This window comes from Erinaceus europaeus, chromosome 5, assembly GCF_950295315.1.
Source record: "Erinaceus europaeus chromosome 5, mEriEur2.1, whole genome shotgun sequence".
NCBI lineage: Eukaryota > Metazoa > Chordata > Mammalia > Eulipotyphla > Erinaceidae > Erinaceus > Erinaceus europaeus.
This window is the reverse complement of record NC_080166.1, coordinates 113,083,541-113,104,682: the sequence shown is the minus strand read 5'-3', so window position 1 is coordinate 113,104,682 and position 21,142 is coordinate 113,083,541. Positions and strand designations below refer to the sequence as shown.

Here is a 21,142-nt window from a genome sequence, read left to right as displayed (position 1 = left end):
TCTCATAATTACTGCTGTCCTTAGCTAGTCTATGATCATCAATCGTCCACTAGGAAAGCATAAATAATGCAACTCATCAAAGTAGAAGATATGTCGTTTATATGCTTTCCCTCCTCTTTGTGTTATTTTTATTGTGTGGTGTTGAGAAGTGCTAATTATTGATTTCCAGAAATTAACAGCAAATGCTCTCACGAGCATCTAAAGCCATATTTTATACAAGAAGGGTGAAAATTGCAGCCTGCTGTTTGTAATAGAAATAGCTGGAAGGGATTTCCTTATCTTCTATTAGCATAGATTTCAGTTTTATTGCACAGTTGTTACCTCAGCATAAATTAACAATTATTCAAAGCGTACTGCCTGCTTCAATTTGTTGAAGTAGGTATTACTCAATCTAAGTACCTAAACATTTCAGTTAGATATTTCAGACTCATTTTTAAAGGTTTAAAACATATTGATAATGAGCCTACTTAAAGTCATTTGAACTCCCAATATAATATATTCAAATTATTGTTTCCCATTATGTCAAAGTCAAGGAAGATGAACATTTTGTTCTGCTGAATACAGGCAATAATACAGTTTTAATTGGAATGCACTTTAATAAGTGCATAATTTCATTTTAGGATATTCATATTCATTACCTGGTGAACTTATTTTTTATGTCAGTTCACTTCCCAAGGAAATGTATTTCAGCTTTCATTATGTTCTTCCTTCCTTCCTTTCTTTCTTTTTATTTTGCTCCCTCTTTTTGGGATCTGACCCTCCAAGCTAGCTTATTTCATACAGTTAAAATAAAAAGTCACCACCTGTGCTGCTACTTCTTTTTTTGCCTCCAGGGTTATTGCTGGGGCTCATTGTCTGCACTATGAATCCACTGCTTCTGGAAGCCATTCTCCCCCCTTTTTTGTTGTTGCCCTTTTTGTTGTTGTTAATGTTATTGTTGCCATTGCTGTTGTTGTTAGATAGGACAGAGAGAAACCCAGAGAGGAGGAGAAGAAAGAAAAGAGGAGAGAAAAATAGACAGCTGCAGACCTGCTTCGCCACTTGTGAAGCAACCCCTCTGCAAGTGGGGAACCAGGAGTCGAACCGGGATCCTTATGCCAGTCCTTGTGCTTCGTGCCATGTGAGCTTAACTGGCCGTGCTCCTGCTTGGCCCCCTGTACCGACACTTCTGATTGCTCTTTTCTACCATCACCTCCCAGTGAACTTACTCCCCTTCACCTCTTCTATCTACTGACTCACCCAACTTAGACTTTGCTCTACATAAACTTTCTCAACCAGGAGGAATTTGAATATACTGATTCTTTTTACATAGTCAGTGTTTCTGGATTGCTTTTCCACTCGCTTTCTTATTTAATGACTAACTCGAAAGTGAGTTAAGTCCCCAGTCTTGGAAGAATATGAAAAGAAGTCATTTGCTAAAACCTCATTTCCAGCTAGACCAACCAGTCTTAAGACTCCAAGTCATTCAGAAGAGAATATTTTTGTTTTATTCTCGACAAGTATAGACTGCAAAGAAACTCCACAGTCTCTCTCAAGAAACATTTAATAGTTATTATCCCCCTAGTACTATAAATCTACAATAGAAATGTCTTTTGCTTCCTTAAAAATATATTTCAGGGGGCTGGGCGGTGGCGCACCTGGTTGAGCATACCTTATAGTGCACCAGGACCCAAGTTCGAGCCCCTAGTCCCCACTTCCAAGGGGAAAGCTTTGCGAATGGTTAAGCAGGGCTGCAGGTATCTCTCTGTCTCTCTCCCTTCCTATATTACCCCCTTCCTTCTCAATTTCCGGCTGTCTCTAATAAATAAATAAAGATGAAAAAAAGTCAAAAAAATATTTCAGTCACTTTTACAAAAAGGTAAAGCAAAACCTAGTCAACATTTTTCTCTTTGCATGAATTAGAATTTTTACTCAGACTCTCTCAAAGGGGTTATGTGCTTATATACAAAAGCAGGAATATAAGTAATCAACAAACACAGTTTAAAATTTTTAGCACCACGAATGACTAGAAAATGCAAATCAAAACTACAATGAGATATTTCATACTCATTAAATTATTACTTTTAGTTAAAAAAGAGAAAAGTACAACAAAAATATAGCAACTATTGACAAGGATAGCATAAATTTCCAACCATTGTACCTTGTTGAGTTGGAGGGAAATGGTGCATCCCCTATGGGAAATAGTATGCAGTTCCTTTAAAAAATGTAATTGGGGCCGGGCAGTGGCACATGAGACTGAGTGCATATGTTATTGTTACCATGCACAAGGATCTGGGTTTGAGTCCCCTACTCCTCTACAGGAGGAGGAAGCTTTACAAGTGGTGAAGCATGTCAGCAGTTGTCTGTCATTCTCACTCCTTCTCTATCTCCCCTCCCCCTCTCAGTTTCTCTCTGTCCTTTCAAATAAAAATAGAAGGGAAAAAGGGGGGGAAATGGCCACTGTGAGCAGTGGACTCATATTGTTGGCACTGAGGCCCAGCAATAAGCCTGATGGCAAAAAAAAAAAAAAAAAAAAAAAGTAATCAGAGCTCTCACATGATCCAGAAGTTTCATATCTGGAAACATAACTATGAGAACTGTAAGTAGGATCTTGAAGAAGTACTTCTAGGTTCACTGCAACATTATTCACTATAGCCATGTTGTAAATAGAATAGAGTGAAAATGAGTCAAGATCTATCAATAAATAAATAGGTAAGCAAAATGTACATATAAAAGATTAATGTTTAGCCTTACAAAGAAGGAAATCCTGTCAAATAATACAATATGAACGAGCCTTTAGGACATTAAGCTAAGTGAAGTAAGCCAATCATTGTAAAACAAATACTGTATAATTCCACATAGTCAAAATTAGAAAAATAAAAGTGTGCTTTCCAGGGTCTGGGCAGAGGGATAAGTAGGGAATTGGTTAATGGGTCTGTGCCCATTAGTTTTCATTTCGTAATTTTAAGTCTATGAACTCAAGATATATACTTTTAACTGTAGAATTCAGCAATGTTAAATACATTGACATTGGACTTTGGACAACTAATTGCCAGAACTTGTGGTATATATACACAATGGAAAATGGAATACTACTCAGCTGTTAAAAACAATGAGGTGGCATCAAGGACATGATGTTGAGGTAAGCCAAAAAGAGAAAGACGAGTACCAAATTATCTCACTTATCAGCAGGACTTAGGGATGGGGAGGGAGAACACAAAGTGAAACATGGCCTGGATATTCTGTAGTGCACCAAAGCAAAGGACTCTAGGGAGGGAGGGGAAAAGAGGAAAAGAAGAAAACTTTGGTGAGTCAGGCAACAGGTTAAGCACTTGTGGCGCGAAACACAAAGACCAGCATAAGGTTCCTGGCTCATGCCCCCGGCTCTCCACCTGCAGGGGAGTTGCTTCACCAGCGGTGAAGCAGGTCTACAGGTGTCTACCTTTCTCTCCCCATCTCTGTCTTCTCCTCCTCTCTCCATTTCTCCTGTCCAATACAACAATGACGACAACAATAATAACCACAACAATAAAACGAAGGCAACAAAAGGGAATAAATAAATAAGTAAAATATTTTTAAAAAGAAGAAAACTTTGGGGGCCTCTTGCATAATGAAATTGTATGCATATGTCAGTAATTGCACTGTGAAGCATTAACCCCCTCAATTAAAAAAATTGAAAAATGGAAACTCTGTACCCATTAACCAATTCTCCCATAGTATAGTATACTTATACTTACTTCATGGAAATACCCTATAATCAAGCAATATCATTCATTCCCAGTCATATATTCAAAGGACACAGAAGCATAAATTCAGGAAGATATATGTACCCAATGTTTATAGCTGCATTATTTACAATAGCTAAAGTGTGGGAATAACCTAAATATTCAATAACAGAAGACTGGAGAAAGAAGTTAAGGATATTTACAATAAGGCAGTAGCCTGCAATCAAAAAAGATAATATTGTATCATTGGGATTACAATAGATGGAATGATTATGCTGAGTGAAATAGGTAATGGGCAGATGCCTCATAGTTTCACTGCTATAGATGACTATAGCAAACAAGCTAGCAAAAAGAGAAGGAAAGAAAGAAAGAGTGAAGAAAGGAAAAAAGAAAGGTGAAAGGAAAGATCAGCAGGCTGTCTCATGTATAGTATGTGAATTGAAATGGTGATGGAGGGGTGGTTGTTGGGGAGGCCAGAGAGCCTTTGTGTGTGTGGTGGGGGCGGGGGATGGGGGTATAGTGACATAGACGTCATGTGTGGGTATGCAAATGCACCTGAAATCTCATGATTTTGGAAAATAATGTTAAACCACTAATTTAAAAAAAAATCCAGTCTCCTTTCAGGAAAAGTTTAAAGATCAAATAGTTAATAGTTACTTTTTTCAGTATTGCAGTTTTTAATCTATTGAAAGCATGTATTAATTGCCTATTAAAAGGTCCTTTGATTTTTCATTAAAAGATAATTTGATTTTTTTAAATTTTTATTTATATAAAGAAAACACTGACAAAAACCATAGGATAAGAGGGGTACAACTCCACACAGTTCCCACCATCAGAACTCCATATCCCATCCCCTCCCCTGATAGCTTTCCTATTCTTTATCCTGCTGGGAGTATGGACCCAGGGTCATTATAGGGTGTAGAAGGTGGAAGGTCTGGCTTCTATAATTGCTTTCCCGCTGAACATGGGCATTGGCAGGTCAATCCATACTCCCAGTCTGTCTCTCTCTTTCCCCAGTGGGGTAGGGTTCTGGGGAAGCGGGGCTCCAGGACACATAGGTGAAGTCCTCTGCCCAGGGAAGTCTGGTTGGCATCAGCATCTGGAACCTGGTGGCTGAAAGAAGAGTTAAGATATAAAGCTATATATAGAGAGAGAGCTAAACAAATTGTTGAATAATCATGGACCTAAGGCTGCAATAGTGCAGATGAAGTGTTTAGGGTTTTTCTGTTTTGAAGATAGCTAGAGCCTGACATCTGATATACAGGTGGACCCAAGTTATTATCTGAGGAGTTAATGTCATGCTGAAAAAAAGGACCAGAAAGCTGGATCAGGGAAGAGAGTAGCTCCCAAATATGGGAAAGGTGTATAAATATTGTTGACTATAAACCCCATCGATTTGATCCGATCTGGGGCTCATATTCAGTTTAGGAGCCTATGTAACCTCTGCATTCCTGTAGATCTGAACTCACATTCTGTGATCATGAGCAGGAACATTCCAAGCTGCTCCAATTTCAGGACCCATCTTCCTAGGTGATAGATAGAATATGTTGTCCAGCCTCCCTTCGGAGGATGGAACATTCTCTACTGTTGTTGTTCCACATTGAGGGCAAGGACCTATGGGGTAATTTGATTTTTTTTTTTTAGTGGATAAGGTAGTATATTTTATGTTTTAGATCAGATATTATTACCTCATTAATTTTTACAAGTCATTTTATTGGTGTCTAAAGAGTAACGTATGTTTGTATAAAATAATGGTTCATAGCACAATTGGTGGATGAGTATATCTTATTTTTCCATGGCAGGTGTTTGTTCACCTCTTCCATCACCAAGCCAAGTCTCTCTTCACCTCCTGCCCTGGGTACCCAATAACTTCTTCTCCTGTTCCCCAGTGCCCCTTTCACCATTGTGCAGAACCTTTGCTTTGCCACAATACAGCTCACCAGTCTAAGTTTCTTGCCTTGCTTCTTAAGTACTACCTATAAGAGGACATCCAGAATTCATCCTTCTATTTCTAACCATTCCATACAGGATCTGTAAAAGGAGAATATTTGAATATTTCTTACAGCTGAGTAGTTCTGCAATGTGTCCATATACCACAACTTTGTCAACCACTTGTCTGTCCTTGGACATCTGGGTTACTTTCAGCTTTTGGGCTATTACAGCTGTGCTGCTATGAACGCAGATATAGAGTGTACATAGATCTCTTCAGAGATATGTTTCTGTGTTCTTTGGACATATACTTAAGAAAGGAACTACTGAGTCATAGAGTAGATTCATTTCTAGTGTTTTGAGGAACTCCCAGACTGCTTTTTTCACAAGAGTTGAAATAATTTACATACCTATTAACAGTGTAGAAGCGTTTCAGCCCAACAGTAAGGAAAATAAATCAATTGGGCTACAACAAAAACTGAAAGGTTTTTACAGCCTAAGAAATGACCAAAACAGAAAGATGTATGTCCTACCATGATGGGGGATCTTTACAATTTATATATGAAAGGGCTAATCACCAGAATATATAAAAAGCTCACAAAACTCAGCAACAACAACAAAACATTAAAAAAATGAGGAAAGGAAAAAATTATAAAAGAAGAAATCCAGAGGGCCAACAGGCATGGAAAAAATCTTGAAAGTTACTGATTATTAGAGAAATGCAAATAAAGACAATAACGAGATACCACTTTACACCTGTGAGAATGTTATACATTAGAAAGGACAAAGTGAGGGAGCTGGGCGGTAGCACAGCGGGTTAAGCTCACGTGGTGCCAAGCACAAGGACCAGTGTAAGGATCCCGGTTCAAGCTTCGGCTCCCCACTTGCAAGGGAGTCACTTCACAAGTGGTGAAGCAGGTCTGCAGGTGTCTGTCTTTCTCTCCCCCTCTCTGTCTTCCCCTCCCCATTTCTCTCTTTTCTATCCAACAATGACAACATCAATAAAAACTACAACAATAAAACAACAAGGTCAACAAAAGGGAATAAATAAATAAATATTTTTTAAAAAGAAAAGAAAGGACAAAGTGTGAGAGAAAGTGTGGGGAAAAAGAAGACCCCATTATTTTTTTTTAAAGATATAATGGAGAAAGCCCAACAAAGACCCTATTTACAAAACTTTATGATAAAATATTAATAAATTGACAACTTGAGGCATCCAGATCATAAGGAGGCAACACCCCATTGGCCTAAGGATACAAAGGCTGGTGACCACTAACAGAATGTGGACTATGTTGTAACTTGGGAAGTTGGTTTACCCATAGGAGCTGTGTCTTTATGTCTGAGGTGGGGAACACCTTCACCCCCTGCCAACTGGAATTTTCTTATAGCAACATTAGGTTCTAATTTTTAAGTTGATAATTTTGCATGGCCTGTAGATGATCTTATAAATATCCAAATGGTCCTTGATAGACAAAAGGTTTCCCTCCCCTGCCTTAGGCAGAGGAATGCTACCCAGCCATAGCCAAATTGGGACCTGAAGGAAGGATCATATAATAGTTTGGGGGCTGAGTGGTGGCACACTTGGCTAAGCGCACACATTACAATGCACAAGGACCCCAGTTCAAGGCACTAGCCCCCACCTGCAGAGGGAAGCTCTGTGAGTAGTGAAGCAGGTGTCAGGTGTCTCTCTGTCTTTCTCAATCTCTGTCTCCCCCTTCCTCTCTCAATTTCTGTCTCTCTCTCTATCCAACATAAATGAAGAACAAAAAAATTAACAAATAGTTTGTCTTCTAGTCTCCAGTCCAGTATTCTCATTGTCTGAACCCAGTAGGAAGCAGATGCCAAGGATGTGGTTCGTGGAGGTCAGTCTTCCAGGGGACTGAAAGGTTGTCCGCCTCAACCATCTGTTCCCCCTTAGATAATCGCAGCTCTAGGGTCAGTGATCTTATTTAAGGCATCGAGATGGGCAGCTGAGATAGCATAATGGTTATGCCGACAGACTCTCTCTCATGCCTGAGGCTCAGCGGTCCCAGGTTTAATCCTGTGCACCACATTAAGCCAGAGCTCAGCAGCACTATGGTTTAAAAAAAAAAAAAAAAAAAAAAAAACAAGGTAGAATCTCCACTCCCTACTGCGATAAAATAAACCTTCCTTTTGTACCTAAGTTTAGTTCTTTTTTAAAAAATAAGACAATGAGTTTTGTTTTTTAATAATAATAAAAGATAATGTCGTTTTATTTATTTATTTTCTTATTTATTACCAGAGCACTATTCAGCTCTGGTATATATTGGTATATAGTGCTGCTGGGGATTGATACCAGGACTTAGGTGCCTGAAGCATGAAAGTTGTTTATGTAATCCTTATGCCATCTCCCAGCCCCCTGAGCTGAGCTTTTATTCTACACAGAGAAATTCATTGATACAGAAATGGCACTGAACTAACTTGAAGGAAGGAAAAAAAGTTCAAAACGAACATTTTTCTATCCAGAGGAAATTGTACTTGTGTTGTTTGCTACCAGAGCTTTGCTCAGCTCTGGCTTATGGTGGTGCTGGGGAGTGAACCTAGGACCTTTGGTGTCTTAGTCATGAAAGTTTTAATGTAAAATGCTGTAAATCACTATGCTATATTCTCAGCCCCTGTACTTGTTTTTGTTCTAGCTTTTAAGTCAATTCTATAATATCATGTTCATAAGTCGTCAATCCAGAGAGGAAATGGGAATATGAAGGAGCTGTCTCCTTTAATATCTGTTTTTAGATTTCTACTAAAGAAGAAAAAGCAGAGTCAAACACCAAGTACAGAAAATGAACAAATCAGAATCCACTCCCTAAAATATTGTCTTACAGTCTGATTGGTAAAGCGCATTTGGTTCTTTTTTTCTCAAACTATCAAATATTTGCTTAACTATTCTAATAATTTTGTTAGCATAGGGTTAAACTTAATGCAGTTACTTGGTAAAACAAACAAAAAAACACTTCTGTTTTTTTGTCTCACTAACAAGCTAAAAGCAGTTGAATATAAAATGGCATTTTAATTTTTTATATAGTGTAATGTTTATAAAGCAAGAAATAAGAGTGCAGATATTACTCACTTGATTTATTTTTCTCCATATTTCCCAACATTAAAAAGTAATGTTTTATTTGATCTTGTTTTATTATAACAATAAAGCAAAAGCAGAAGCTTATCGATTAAAATATGGTCTGCTATTAAATAGTCTTATTATTTCAGACTTCAAAAAATTCCATTAACTTTATTTTCTATTTGGTAATAGAGTTGGCAGGAGAAAAAGATGATATAAATCAAATTGTTTAATTCTCAAAGTTGTATTATTTTCTTATAAAAACACTCTTAAGCAGAAAGAAATCATTCATGAATTAAGAGAAAAAGCGAAGGTGCACCCTTATATTGTGTTATAAAGCAACTGGTCTTTTTTTTTCATGAAGGTTCTGAAATTTGTCAGTAGCTGATAATTTTGATATAGTCTGATATTCTGCATTGTAGGTGGGATAACCTACTATACTTTTTAAGTTGCTGGCTTTTTGGAAACCATGTTAAGAGACTGAACAGACCAGGAGAACCAGGTCATTTGACAGCCTTCATATTAGCTTCCTCATACTCACTCTCCTGGCTCATAGGTCTGATGGCATTTCATCCAAAAGGCAGTAGTAAATTACACTGACACAAGAAGAAGAAGAAGGAGAGGAAGAAGTGGAAGAAAAAAGTAGAAGGAGAAGATAGAATTGCATAGATTCTATAGGAGAAAAAAAAATCCATCTGGGTTAAACTTACCTGCATTGTAGGAAGGACAAGATGAACCAAATAACTTTACTACCACATTCCAGAAGGGAACTCTACCTTTTCTATGAATGAAATTACATGACTGAAATTAACCCTTGGAGGAAACAAATATATGTATATATGAAAGACTTCATAAGCAAGGTAAAAATAAACACAGTAACAGTTGTGGAATGTGATAATAAAATTTTCTTAAAAAAGAGAAGATAAAGTAAACCAATTAAGCAAGAGGTAGAGATAGTTGAAGGAATAAGGCATATGTCACAGTCATGGCTAACATATTTGGCTCCTTTGTACAAATTTTTAAAAGATGCCATCTTTAGAAGAGTGAGTACCAAAGATGCTCCTTCAGTTAAGGTAGATTTACCCCTTATGCCCCCAAGTGGGCATCTTTGTGCAGGGCAGAGGTGGCACAACCATCCATATGCAGTGGCCCTGACTTATGTGGGAAATGAAAGACTAGAGACAACTTTTTGAAAATTATTAAGAAAAAAAAAGGAGACCTGGATGATATAGGCAGTTTTGCAACTTGATAGGCAGGTCCTGGAGGATTTTACAGAGATTATAGAGACACATAAATGGAATTTAAAATAATTAAATGGAATTAAAAACAATTTAAAAGTAGAGAAGGGACAAAAATCAATAAGGGTGAAATAAGTCAGAAACATAAGGATGAATATGGTATGTTCTCATTCACAGGTAGAAGTTGAAAAAACAAAATCAGAAGAAAAAGCACTTAAGCAGAACCTGAACTGGAGCTGGTGTATTGCACCAAAGTAAAAAACTCTGGGGTGTCTGGGGGGGGTGGGGAGTACAGGTCCAAAAAAGATGGCAGAGGACACAGTGGGGATTATATTGTTATGTGGGAAACTGAGAAATGTTATGCATGCACAAACTATTGTATTTACTGTCAAATGTAAAACACTGGGAGTCAGGCGGTAGTGCAGTGGGTTAAGCGCAGGTGGCATGAAGCACAAGGACCGGTGTAAGGATCCTGGTTCGAGCCCCTGTCTCCCCACCTGCAGGGGAGTCACTTCACAGGCAGTGAAGCAGGTCTGCAGGTGTCTATCTCTCCTCTGCTGTCTCCCCTTCTCTCCATTTCTCTCAGTCCTATCCAACAATGACAACAACAATAATAACTACAACAATAAAACAACAAGGCAACAAAAGGGAATAAATAAATGTTAAAAAAAATGTAAAATACTAATCCCCCAATGGGGGGGTGGTAGAGAAGGGACAAAAGAGAAATCTGTCCCTAATAGAAATTTCTTTCTGTGAGAGTTCTCTGTCAATCTGTCACGCATAAGCAGGCATGTGCCATGTATGGTGAAACATCACCCCTACTGTTCAAAATTACGATTTATTCGTCCTCTACATGTCATTTAGCGCACATTTGTTTTACTTCTCTGCAGAAGTCCTTATATTAGTACTTCCCCTCAGTAGTGCTGGAGAACATCTGACCCACGGGTTTGATTGATTGATTGATTGATTGATTGATTGATTGATTTTCCTCCAGGGTTGTTGCTTGGGCTCCATGCCTGCACCACAAATCCACTGCTCCTGGAGACCGTTCCCTCCTGCTTTTTTTTGTTGACCTTGTTGTTTTTTTAAATCATTGTTGTGGTTATTATTATCGTTGTTGTTGTTGCTGCTGCTGTTGCTGTGGTTGGATAGGACAGAGAAAAATCTAGAGAGAAAGGGAGACAGAAAGGGGGAAAGAAAGACAGACACCTGCAGACCTGCTTCACTGCCTGTGAAGTGACTCCCCTTCAGGTGGGGAGTCTGTGGCTGGCTCGAACCGGGATCCTTATGCTTTGCACCATGTGCGCTTAACCAGCTGCACTACCTCCCGACTCCCTATTTATTTATAATTTATATATAAAATTTTATATATTTATATGATTATATCTAAATATATAAATTTATATATTGTGTATAAATTTATATATAAATCTATTATATAGATTTATATATAAATAAGTTATATGATTTATATATATTATATATAAATAAATTTATATTTATTTACTAATAGCACTACTCAGCTCTAGTTTATGGAGGTGCAGGGGATTGAACCTGGGACTTTGGAGCCTTAGGCATAAGAATATCTTTGCATAACCATTATGCTATCTCCCCCACTGAACAGGCTTTATACAGCCCACGAAATCATTTGGTCTTACCCTGACAATGCAACCAAGCTTTTTTCATAGTAATATGTAACACTAATTTTTCTCTTAATATTTATTTATTCACTTTTGTTGCCCTTGTTGTTTTATTGTTGTAGTTATTGATGTCATCGTCATTGGATAGGACAGAGAGAAATGGAGAGAGGAGGGGAAGATCCAAATGGCTTGTGGTGGACATGGTATAGAAATATGTACTGTGATCTTACAATCTTTTCACCCACTATTAATCACAATAAAAATGAAAAAAAAATCCAAATGGCTTTTGCTGTAAAAATTCTCTCCTTGTCCTAAGATATTTAAATTTTTTTCTTCCATTATGTTATAACCTGACTAAATAAAGAAATATGGGGCTAGGTGGTGGTGCACCTGGTTAAGTGCATGTTACAATGTGCAAGAACCCAGGTTCAAGCCCCTGTCCCTACCTTCATGGGGTTAGTTTCAAGAGTTGTAAAGCAGGGCTGCAGGTGTTTCTCTGTCTCTCTCCCTCTCTATCACCCCTTTCCCTCTCAACTTCTGGCTGTCTCTATCCAATAAATAAATAAAAATAATTAAAAACAAACAAACAAAAACCCCCCAGTAAGATAAATGCTAAATGTATATTGACTTCTCAATAAAGGTTCAACAAAGTGATTTTTAGTCTTTAGTATATATATGACACATTCACACATACAAAAGCAGTCCTGTTCACCAAGAAGTGCAACTAGTACATAAAGCTATAAATCTCTCTTTTTAAATGTTTTATTATAGAAATAATGATTTACAAGACAGTTTTCACATGGCTACAATTACTCTTCCATTTTCCCACCACCAATCTGGGCCCACTCCTACCATTTTGTTTATAGTGCCCTTTCAGACTACCCCAGAGTGATAGGTTTCTTATCACCATAATAACTGTTGCATATTTAACTTTTAGAGGATTCATAAGCATCAGTCTTTAGGAGCCAGGGAGGAAATAAACCAGGTGGCAGTGCATGCATGCGCCACACAAAAGGTGGAAAATATAAAAGGCTCCTATGCCTTGGTTCCAAATAAGTGTTGCTACACTGTAATGTTCATGGGGTATTGTCAGATCTTTTGGGTTTGTTTGCTTGCTTGCTTATGAAAGCCCAAGTCCTATTTATTGTTTAAAATACCTTGACCTGTAAGTATTGGCTTGCTCAAGTGTATACCATGTCTGTGGGTTGAGTCTAGCCCATGAGATGCCAGTGTGTGTGACATCTGGCTGATGTGTGTGAATTACATTCTGGCTGCAATGTTAACCTCTAAGAGAACAGGAATCATTCATTATCTGTTGTGTTCAGTAAGTATCACACATATCCAGAGACACTCAATAAAATAAGGCTTATGAATGAGTAATATAGAACCATTAGGTCTCTCTACCCATGCAAAGAATGAAAAATGTTGGGAAATTTGAATCATCTTTGTAATTAGCCTTAAGTAGTGTTTGGGTTTTGGGGTGTGTGCATATGTGTGTTCCATATATTTGAAAAATTTTAAGGGAAAAATTCTACATGGCACAAAATCATTTTTCTTTTCTTTTTTTTTTTTTACCAAAGCATACTGCTCAGCTCTGGCTTATCGTGGTGGCAGAGGGGGGAGATTGAACTTGGAATTTATGAGCTTCAGGCTTGAGACTCTCTTTGCATAACCATTAAGCTATCTACACCACCTACTGTGCTTTCTTCCTCTATATCTGTCTCTATCTAAAAAAAAAAAAAAAAAGTGAAGGTGTTTTTAAAAATGTTTAGATATACTCTTTTTTTTTTTTTTTTTTAACCAGAGAAGTAGGAGTTAATGGAAGGCAATATGGTAGTAAGATAGCTAAAAGATAAGATTGGAATAAGAAACAAGATGGGGGTTAGTTAGCATAATGGTTATGCAAAGAGACTCTCATGCCTGAGGCTACAAAATCCCAACTTCAACCCTCCACACCACCATAAAGTAGAGCTGAGCCATGCTCTGGTTTAAAAGAAACATTAGACTAGGTTTATTTATTTATTTATTTATTTATTTATTTATTAACCAGAGCACTACTCAACCCTGGCTTATCATGGTGCAAGGGGATTGAACCTGGGACTCTAGACCCTCAGGCAAGAGAGTCTTTTTGTATCACCATTATACCATTATGCTATCTACCTCTGCCCAAGAGAAACATTAGGCCATCAAGACTTGTGATATAGTTCACAAGAAAGGAGGGAGAGGGGTTAATATAAGATACAGATTATTTCAATGAAAGTGTGGAATTAATCACTGACTTAAAATTTATCCTGATACCACTTGAGAGTTCTTTTATTACAGGTATGCAAGTACTCTGACTCAGTTTTGTAACACTTTCTAATATAATTTTAATACCTTTCAGAAGCAAAAGTAAGGCCAGGCAAAACATATTTCTTCTATAAGCTAAGGAATTCAGCTGTCTTTAATTCCCCCAATCAAATTTTTAAAAATTTAAATAAAAAAGTCTTTATTTCTCCCACTCTCTCAGTGTCTAACATATTCTTTTCCTAGAGGGCTGAAGACACCAGGAGTGATATCTATTGTTAGAGAAACTTCAGCTCTTCGTGATACATTAAGTTAGGTAGTGGGTATTTTCTACCTTAGGAAGCTTTAGCCATGAAATTACGTCTTCCCTCCCCCACCCCACCCCCAAATAATTCTGAAGAGTTTATTGGTGGTAATGTGAGCCAGACCAGTAATGGTCCATCCCCCCTCTAGAACCATAAATTTTGCACTGAGGAGACAAAGTATGATGGTATCTATGTGAGTACAATTTAGTTTAAATAGTCAGACTTTGCATGTGAGTGGACACCGTGCAAATAAATGTATACATTAAAATTGGACAGCACTTAAAGGGATTGAATAATTCATCCTATTGCCTCTGCAAATAAAAAGCCAAAGCCCACTTATGCATTTGCTAAAATATGGCAAATAATGATGTGTTCATGTTTAATATTGCTAATAAATTTGAAAAATTCACATTTTTATTGATCAACATTTTCTTGAAATGCAGTCTAGGAGGACAGATTGTTAAATTTAAGTACTTTATAAAGGAGAATTGTAGATAGTGATGTGATTAGTAGCAACGCTGTGTCGGGAGCCATCTACCAACTCACCTGCCCTCCTAAAGCACTCAGCAATGACTTTCGTATTTCACTTTTATGTGCAACCAAATTGCACACAATTTTAGGGGGCAAATTAGCATGGTAACAGAGTAATGATCATTGTAAATAGTATGCTTCTCCTTGCTGACTTAAATTACACATTTAACAATACTTCTGGAAAAATGTTTCTGTTTGTCTGGCTTAATATATTGAATTTTCTTGCCTGTAGAATTTATGTTTAAAAGAAATCCCTTTCAGGCACACACAATATATTTTATTCAGAACAGACAGTTTGAGGTCTAAAATTATTTTTATTCATTGGATGCCATAAGATCTCATTAACATTTCCATCTGCATCAGCTTTAATAAAATATTGCATGCCTCAGGATGCCCAAAGAATCATTTCCTCTTTGACTTAGTTCTCTCTAAAATTTCTGAAAGTCTTCGAGAGAAATGAATTCATATCTTATCAAAACTGTTCCAACATTCATCTTAAAATGGCATAGCATGATAACATATACTTTTTAATAGTGGAAATTTTGCTACATTTAGTTATTATACAAAGTCTTAGTGTTTTGTTTCTGTGATGGCTCTCTGAATTGATTTGAATGTTTGATTTCCGGAAGGATAATCCTTATTATTGGTTACCTTGATTTTGTTTTTTCATTAAGATTCCAGAAGCTTATTTCATTAGAGATCCCCATACCTTCCTCCTTACAAAGGACTTTATTAAGGTACATGTGTTGTATCCAGAGTGAAAAGTGTTGTGTGATCCTCAGCTGCTTGCATGTACTCACAGTTAACATTTCCACATGTAACTCCAGCTTCTAAATACGAACAGTGACTACTTGGTTAATAAAAGCATGTCTGGAAGGAGAAGCAAAGCTTGTCTATAAAATACTAACACTTGGATCATTCTGCACCCAGAAAGGAGGGCACCCGTGAATTTTCTGGACTCTTTTCATGGCTGACTTGGGATACACTTGCATTGTCAGAGAGTTTGTTGACCTCTCTGGCTGATGCATATTGATTATGACAACCACCCTCCTTCCCCTGCAGGCCATGGAGGTACAGATACAGAACTTTGGACAGACGCCATCTCAGTTGCTTATTGAGCCACATCCGCCTCGGAGCTCTGCCATGCACCTGGTAAGACTTACCAGTTCTTTATCTTTTTTTTTTTTTTCTTCTTCTTCTTTTTTCTCAGTACCTGGGAACAGATGAAACAAAATGGTGATTTTAGCAGGATACTACAGTTTACTAAGAAACAGAGGAGGGAGATCAATCCGTACCTTTAAATCCTTAAAACAAGCTCAACATTGGAGTCACAGAAATAGTCACCTACTCTAACTATATATATGCTTTGACACATTCATAGATATACAGACTTCTAGACACTGTATCAGAATTAGAATTCAGTGTTTAAATTAGAATTTAAAAAAGCATTGCTTGTTTGGGTCAAAAGAGATGCGAAGGTAATTTATCAGTGGCAGAGGAGATAACTCAGCCAGTTAGAGAACTAGCTTGCATGCTTAAGGCCTCAAAGGTCACAGGTTCAATTCTGGCACCACCTTATGCCAGAGCTAAGCAGTCCTCTTGTTCTCTCTCTTTCATCTCTTATTCTCTCTATAGTAAGATAATAAATATACATTAAAGAAAAAAGATAATTTATGTCCACTCTAGAAAAGTCAGTCAAGCCTTAGAGATTATGAACGGAAGTCCCAGATCCAACTTGGGTAAAACATTCTCTGCCAGGTGTTCAAATCTTTGTATACATTATATAGTAGCTCTACCCTGGGGCAGAAACACCATCCTGAGGGTGTAATGAGTCAGCATATTCTAGCACTTAGAATACAGTCAGTTCCCAGTGTTAGCTGGTGTTGTCATCATTGTTAACTACTTATAGTTAGCACATGTATTCCATTTTGCAAGAGGGAAAGTGATATTCTCTGGACCTTAATCTAATTGTTAAAATTTGTTTTTAGAGGCATGGCAGTGACACACAAGATTAAGTACACACATTATATGCACAATGACCGAAGTTCAAGACCCTGACCCCTATCTGCAGTGCAAAGGCTTCACAAGCAGTGAAACAGTGCTGCAAATGTCTACTTCTCTCCCCTCCCATCTCTCCTTTCCCTCTCAATTTTTCTTTGTCCTTAAACAAAATAAAATCAAAAAAATTTTTTTCAATTCTCTTAAAACAATTTTAGAGATAGGTGAGCTATCTTGTCATCCTTATAACTTATTTTTTTAACTGACTTTTTTCAGTGAAGTGAAAAAGAATGTATTTTAAAAGAAATATAGTTCAGGTGTTCTCTACAACAAGGCAACGAATATTCTAATGAATATTGTAATGAAGAAGCCTGGAATATAGTCCCTAATGTATATGTAACCAAATGCACACACTAGTATTTTGCTGTGGAAATATTCACAGTTTTGCTTTATTGTATCAGTGACTTAACAGATTAATGTTAAGCCCATTCAGTGTGTTAGGCAAAATGTTAGACATTGGCAACCCAGAGACAAGTATATCCACTGTGCACCTTCAGGGACTAGTCAGACTTGAATATGTTTGTTTGAAAACATTGTGCTTTCCCTACTATAGTTCAGTGACCAGTGAACTCTTCTGATGGTAGCTGATTCTTGTATGTGACAAAGCAGAAAGATTGGCAAGAAGCACTCTGTCCCTCCAAGCACTCAACCTCAATGGAAATTTGACCATGTAGCCTTGGAGCCTATGGAAACCTTGAGATGAAACATTTTTAATAAATTGTCCCAGAAAACATCTCTGTAACACTTTATTATATGAACTGCTTTGGCAGGAGAATTCTATTCCCATGTTAGCTTTCTCTGGCTAGTAAAAATAATAGTAGACATAGTTATCCTGGAGAATTGCCCAGACAGAATTCATAGCTTTCCATGAGAAAACTGCTAAAGACACAGTCAACATGGAATTCTTAATAAAGAAACTCTAAATTTTCTAATTCCTAGCAGCAGTGAGTACTATTTAGAGTTTCTGTTTCCTATCTAGTCATGTGCGAAGCTTGAAACAGGAAAAGAAAAGAATGATTTGGTGCTCAGTAAACTCAGTCTAGAATCAGATAAGAGGTATCAATCATGCCCTGCCAGTAGTGGTACAGCAGGAATGTGTACCAAACTCTGACATGGGACTGTGTTGCATTTTAATTATTTAGACTGTAGCTGTGAGCTCCGGTCAGCCATAGAAAAAAATGAAAGTATCAATCAGTTCACTTCTATTTTCAAGTAAACAATGTCAGTACCTTGACTAATTTCCATACCAAACCCATATTTTAACTACACTGAATAATTAAACTAGATAAAGTGGACACCTATACATTAACTTCTCATGTTGCAGTCTGGGGTTGCTTAAATTGAGGCTGGTAGTTCATAATTGAATGTCTTCTATCAGCCCTTACACAGTCCTTGTTTTCTTCTCTGTGTGGTTCTCATCATAAGTTCATGTGCTTCTGTGTCTGTGCCTGCTTTGTCTGTTTTGTCTCTTTCACCTTCCTTAGCTCTTCCACTAACCATTACTCATTTTGTTTTCTTCTTTTCTTCTCTTTCTATTCAACAGTGTTTCCTTCCACAGAGTCCACTCATGTTTAAAGATCAGATGCAGCAGGATGTCATCATGGTGCTGAAGTTCCCATCAAATTCTCCAGTAACCCATGTGGCAGCCAATACACTGCCCCACTTGACCATCCCTGCAGTGGTGACTGTGACCTGTAGCAGACTCTTTGCAGTGAATCGATGGCACAACACAGTAGGTATGTGTGCCTGCATCAGTCATTCACTAAGGAGTTCTTAAAAGCTGCAGTTAAGGTAAGATAAGTGTGCTGGGGGCTATCTGGCAGGTCAAATTACCTAGCAAAACAACAACAAAAAAAATTAGCAGATTAAGATTAGTGTTTCAGAATGGCTGCATATGCAATCAGCACTTCTACAACTACTCCACTTATTTTACCACTTCTCCACTCTACAGCCACTTTGACTCCAAATTAAACAAAAGTGACTTTGAACTGGAATTTTCTTGGTAACAAAGCTTCAGTTCCTAAAAAGAGGAAAAAAAAAAAGAGAGAGAGACACAGCACGAGAGAGAGAGAGAGAGAGAGAACACCTGTGATCAAAATTTATATACCCAGCCAAATCTCTGGTTCTGACCATGTTCTTCTACTTGTTCCAACCCATACCAGAATTTTCTCCTGTGGAAATTAAAAGATGGGCTTTGGGAAAAAAAATTTTTTTCAACTCCTCTTTCTTCCACTTCATTAATTTACATAGGAAATATTTGAGTGGCCACTATATGACAAGTAGCCCTGAGCACTGGGAGTATAGTCAACGGCACTGGGCACCATCTATCTCTATCTTTGTGGAACTTAGAGTCTTTGAGAGTTGATATCTAAATTGTCAAATGACTTCACGTGTTTCTCTAAACTCACTCCTGAAAACTATTAAGTAAATCTTGAAGTAATAGAATTGTCATAAACATTAGACATGTTGATACTTAGCTATGATAGAAGTGGATGTGACCAAATGATTTAGTTATCCAGTTTACCATTTATGGTCCCTTGGCAAGCACCAGGACTCCCACTGTCTGCAGGAAGGAATGGGAGAGCCATGGTGAATTTTCTGAATATTTCTCTTCTATTGTCTTCTGTGTTGCTTGGGGGTGGGGTGGGGAGTACTTTATATATCTTATCTTAACCTCCTAATTTTTTCCCTCTCCTCTCTTTCCTCCCTCCCTCTCTTCCTTCCTTCCTGCCTTCCTTCTTTCCTTCCTTCCTTTCCTTTCCTTTCCTTTCCTTCTCCTTTTTCCTTCTCTTCCTCCTCCTCTTCCTTCCTTCCTCCTCTTCTTCCTCCTTCCTCCTTCTCCTCCTCTTCTTCTTCTTCTTCTTCTTCTTTTTTTTTTTTTTTTGTCATCACTGGGACTACATGACTCCAGGATGACTTTTTCAGATAGAGACAGAGATGAAGCGGTAGGAGTGGGGTGGGGGAAACCACTGTGCCAAAGCTTCCTCCTGTACAGTGGGGCTAGGCTTAAACATGGGATGCACATATGAAAAATCAACACACTATCCAGTGAGTGTTTTTTTTTATTGTTAATTTTTGCCTATTTTATTTGATAGGACAAAGAGAAATTGAGAGGGAATGAGGAGATAGAGAGGGAGGGAGAGAGATACCTGCTAACCAGCTTAGTGAAGGTGACATCTTCAGGTGAGAGGGGCAGATGATACCATCAACATAATATAGCACTACTAGCATTTGATACAAAATACAACTTAAAGGAAAAATAAATATGATTATCATTCACAGGAGCCTTAGCCTCAAGAAATGTTTTGCATTTGTGACACTATGAAAAGGGATTAAATTTGTTTTTATTATAACTGTTCAGAAGTATTAAAAATGTTATGTAACCACATGTAAAACCATATGACTCGGCCATATGCTAAACAGTGGGCTCTGGAAAGTAGTTTTTCTGAGGTTAAGACTGTAGGCATGGCTTAATTTTATACCTTCAATTGATTGGTCATATAATGAAAGAAAGACTCCTTGCGTAGGAGGAGCGCCATCTACCTTTCTGTTTGGACCCAGGTGAGCCTGTGTTCTTACCCATCCCTGCTAACAGGCATGACCTTTTCTTCTGTTTAGGCTCAGTGGTTGCCTGGTGACTTTAGCTCTCTGATGGGTTCAAGAACTGTTATAATTTTTTTTTTATTTTTTAATTTTACATTTATTTATTTTCCCTTTTGTTGCCCTTGCTGTTTTTTATTGTTGTTGTAGTTATTATTGTTGTTGTTATTGATGTCGTCACTGTTAGATAGGCCAGAGAGAAATGGAGAGAGGAGGGGAAGACAAAGATGGGGAGAGAAAGATAGACACCTGCAGACCTGCTTCACTGCCTGTGAAGCGACTCCCCTGCAGGTGGGGAGACAGGGGCTTGAACTGGGATCCTTTCACTGGTCCTTGTGCTTAGTGCCAGGTGCACTTAACTCCCGAGAACTGTTATAATCTTTTATAACACCTAGATCTTTTATTGTTGCTAGGATGACATTTCCTCTTTCCTGCTTTCTATATTTTAAGCAGAAACCAACAACACATGTCTGCAATGACTTTAAGACCACAAAGTCCTGTAATATGATGGAATCATTCTTAAAACTACTGATAAATAATTTTAAGTGGGAGTCGGGCTGTAGCGCAGCGGGTTAAGCGCAGGTGGTGCAAAGCACAAGGACCGGCATAAAGATCCCGGTTCGAACCCCGGCTCCCCACCTGCAGGGGAGTCGCTTCACAGGCGGTGAAGCAGGTCTGCAGGTGTCTATCTTTCTCTCCCCCTCTCTGTCTTCCCCTCCTCTCTCCGTTTCTCTCTGTCCTATCCAACAACGACGACAACAACAATAATAACTAC

General features: G+C 37.9%; 1 protein-coding gene across 6 annotated transcripts in view; it reads left to right on the top strand.

Moving 5' to 3' along the window:
* The window catches only part of NBEA (neurobeachin), a 546,841-nt gene that overhangs the window by 501,695 nt on the left and 24,004 nt on the right, over positions 1–21,142 (top strand). For 4 of the 6 annotated variants that reach the window (XM_060191623.1, XM_060191622.1, XM_060191624.1 and 1 more), the window contains 3 exons: positions 15,384–15,446; positions 15,772–15,861; positions 18,311–18,503. In XM_060191623.1, coding sequence (XP_060047606.1) covers positions 15,384–15,446; positions 15,772–15,861; positions 18,311–18,503 — 346 coding nt within the window. The remainder of the gene's footprint in view (positions 1–15,383; positions 15,447–15,771; positions 15,862–18,310; positions 18,504–21,142) is intronic. The other 2 variants (XM_060191625.1, XM_060191627.1) reach the window with 1 other exon arrangement.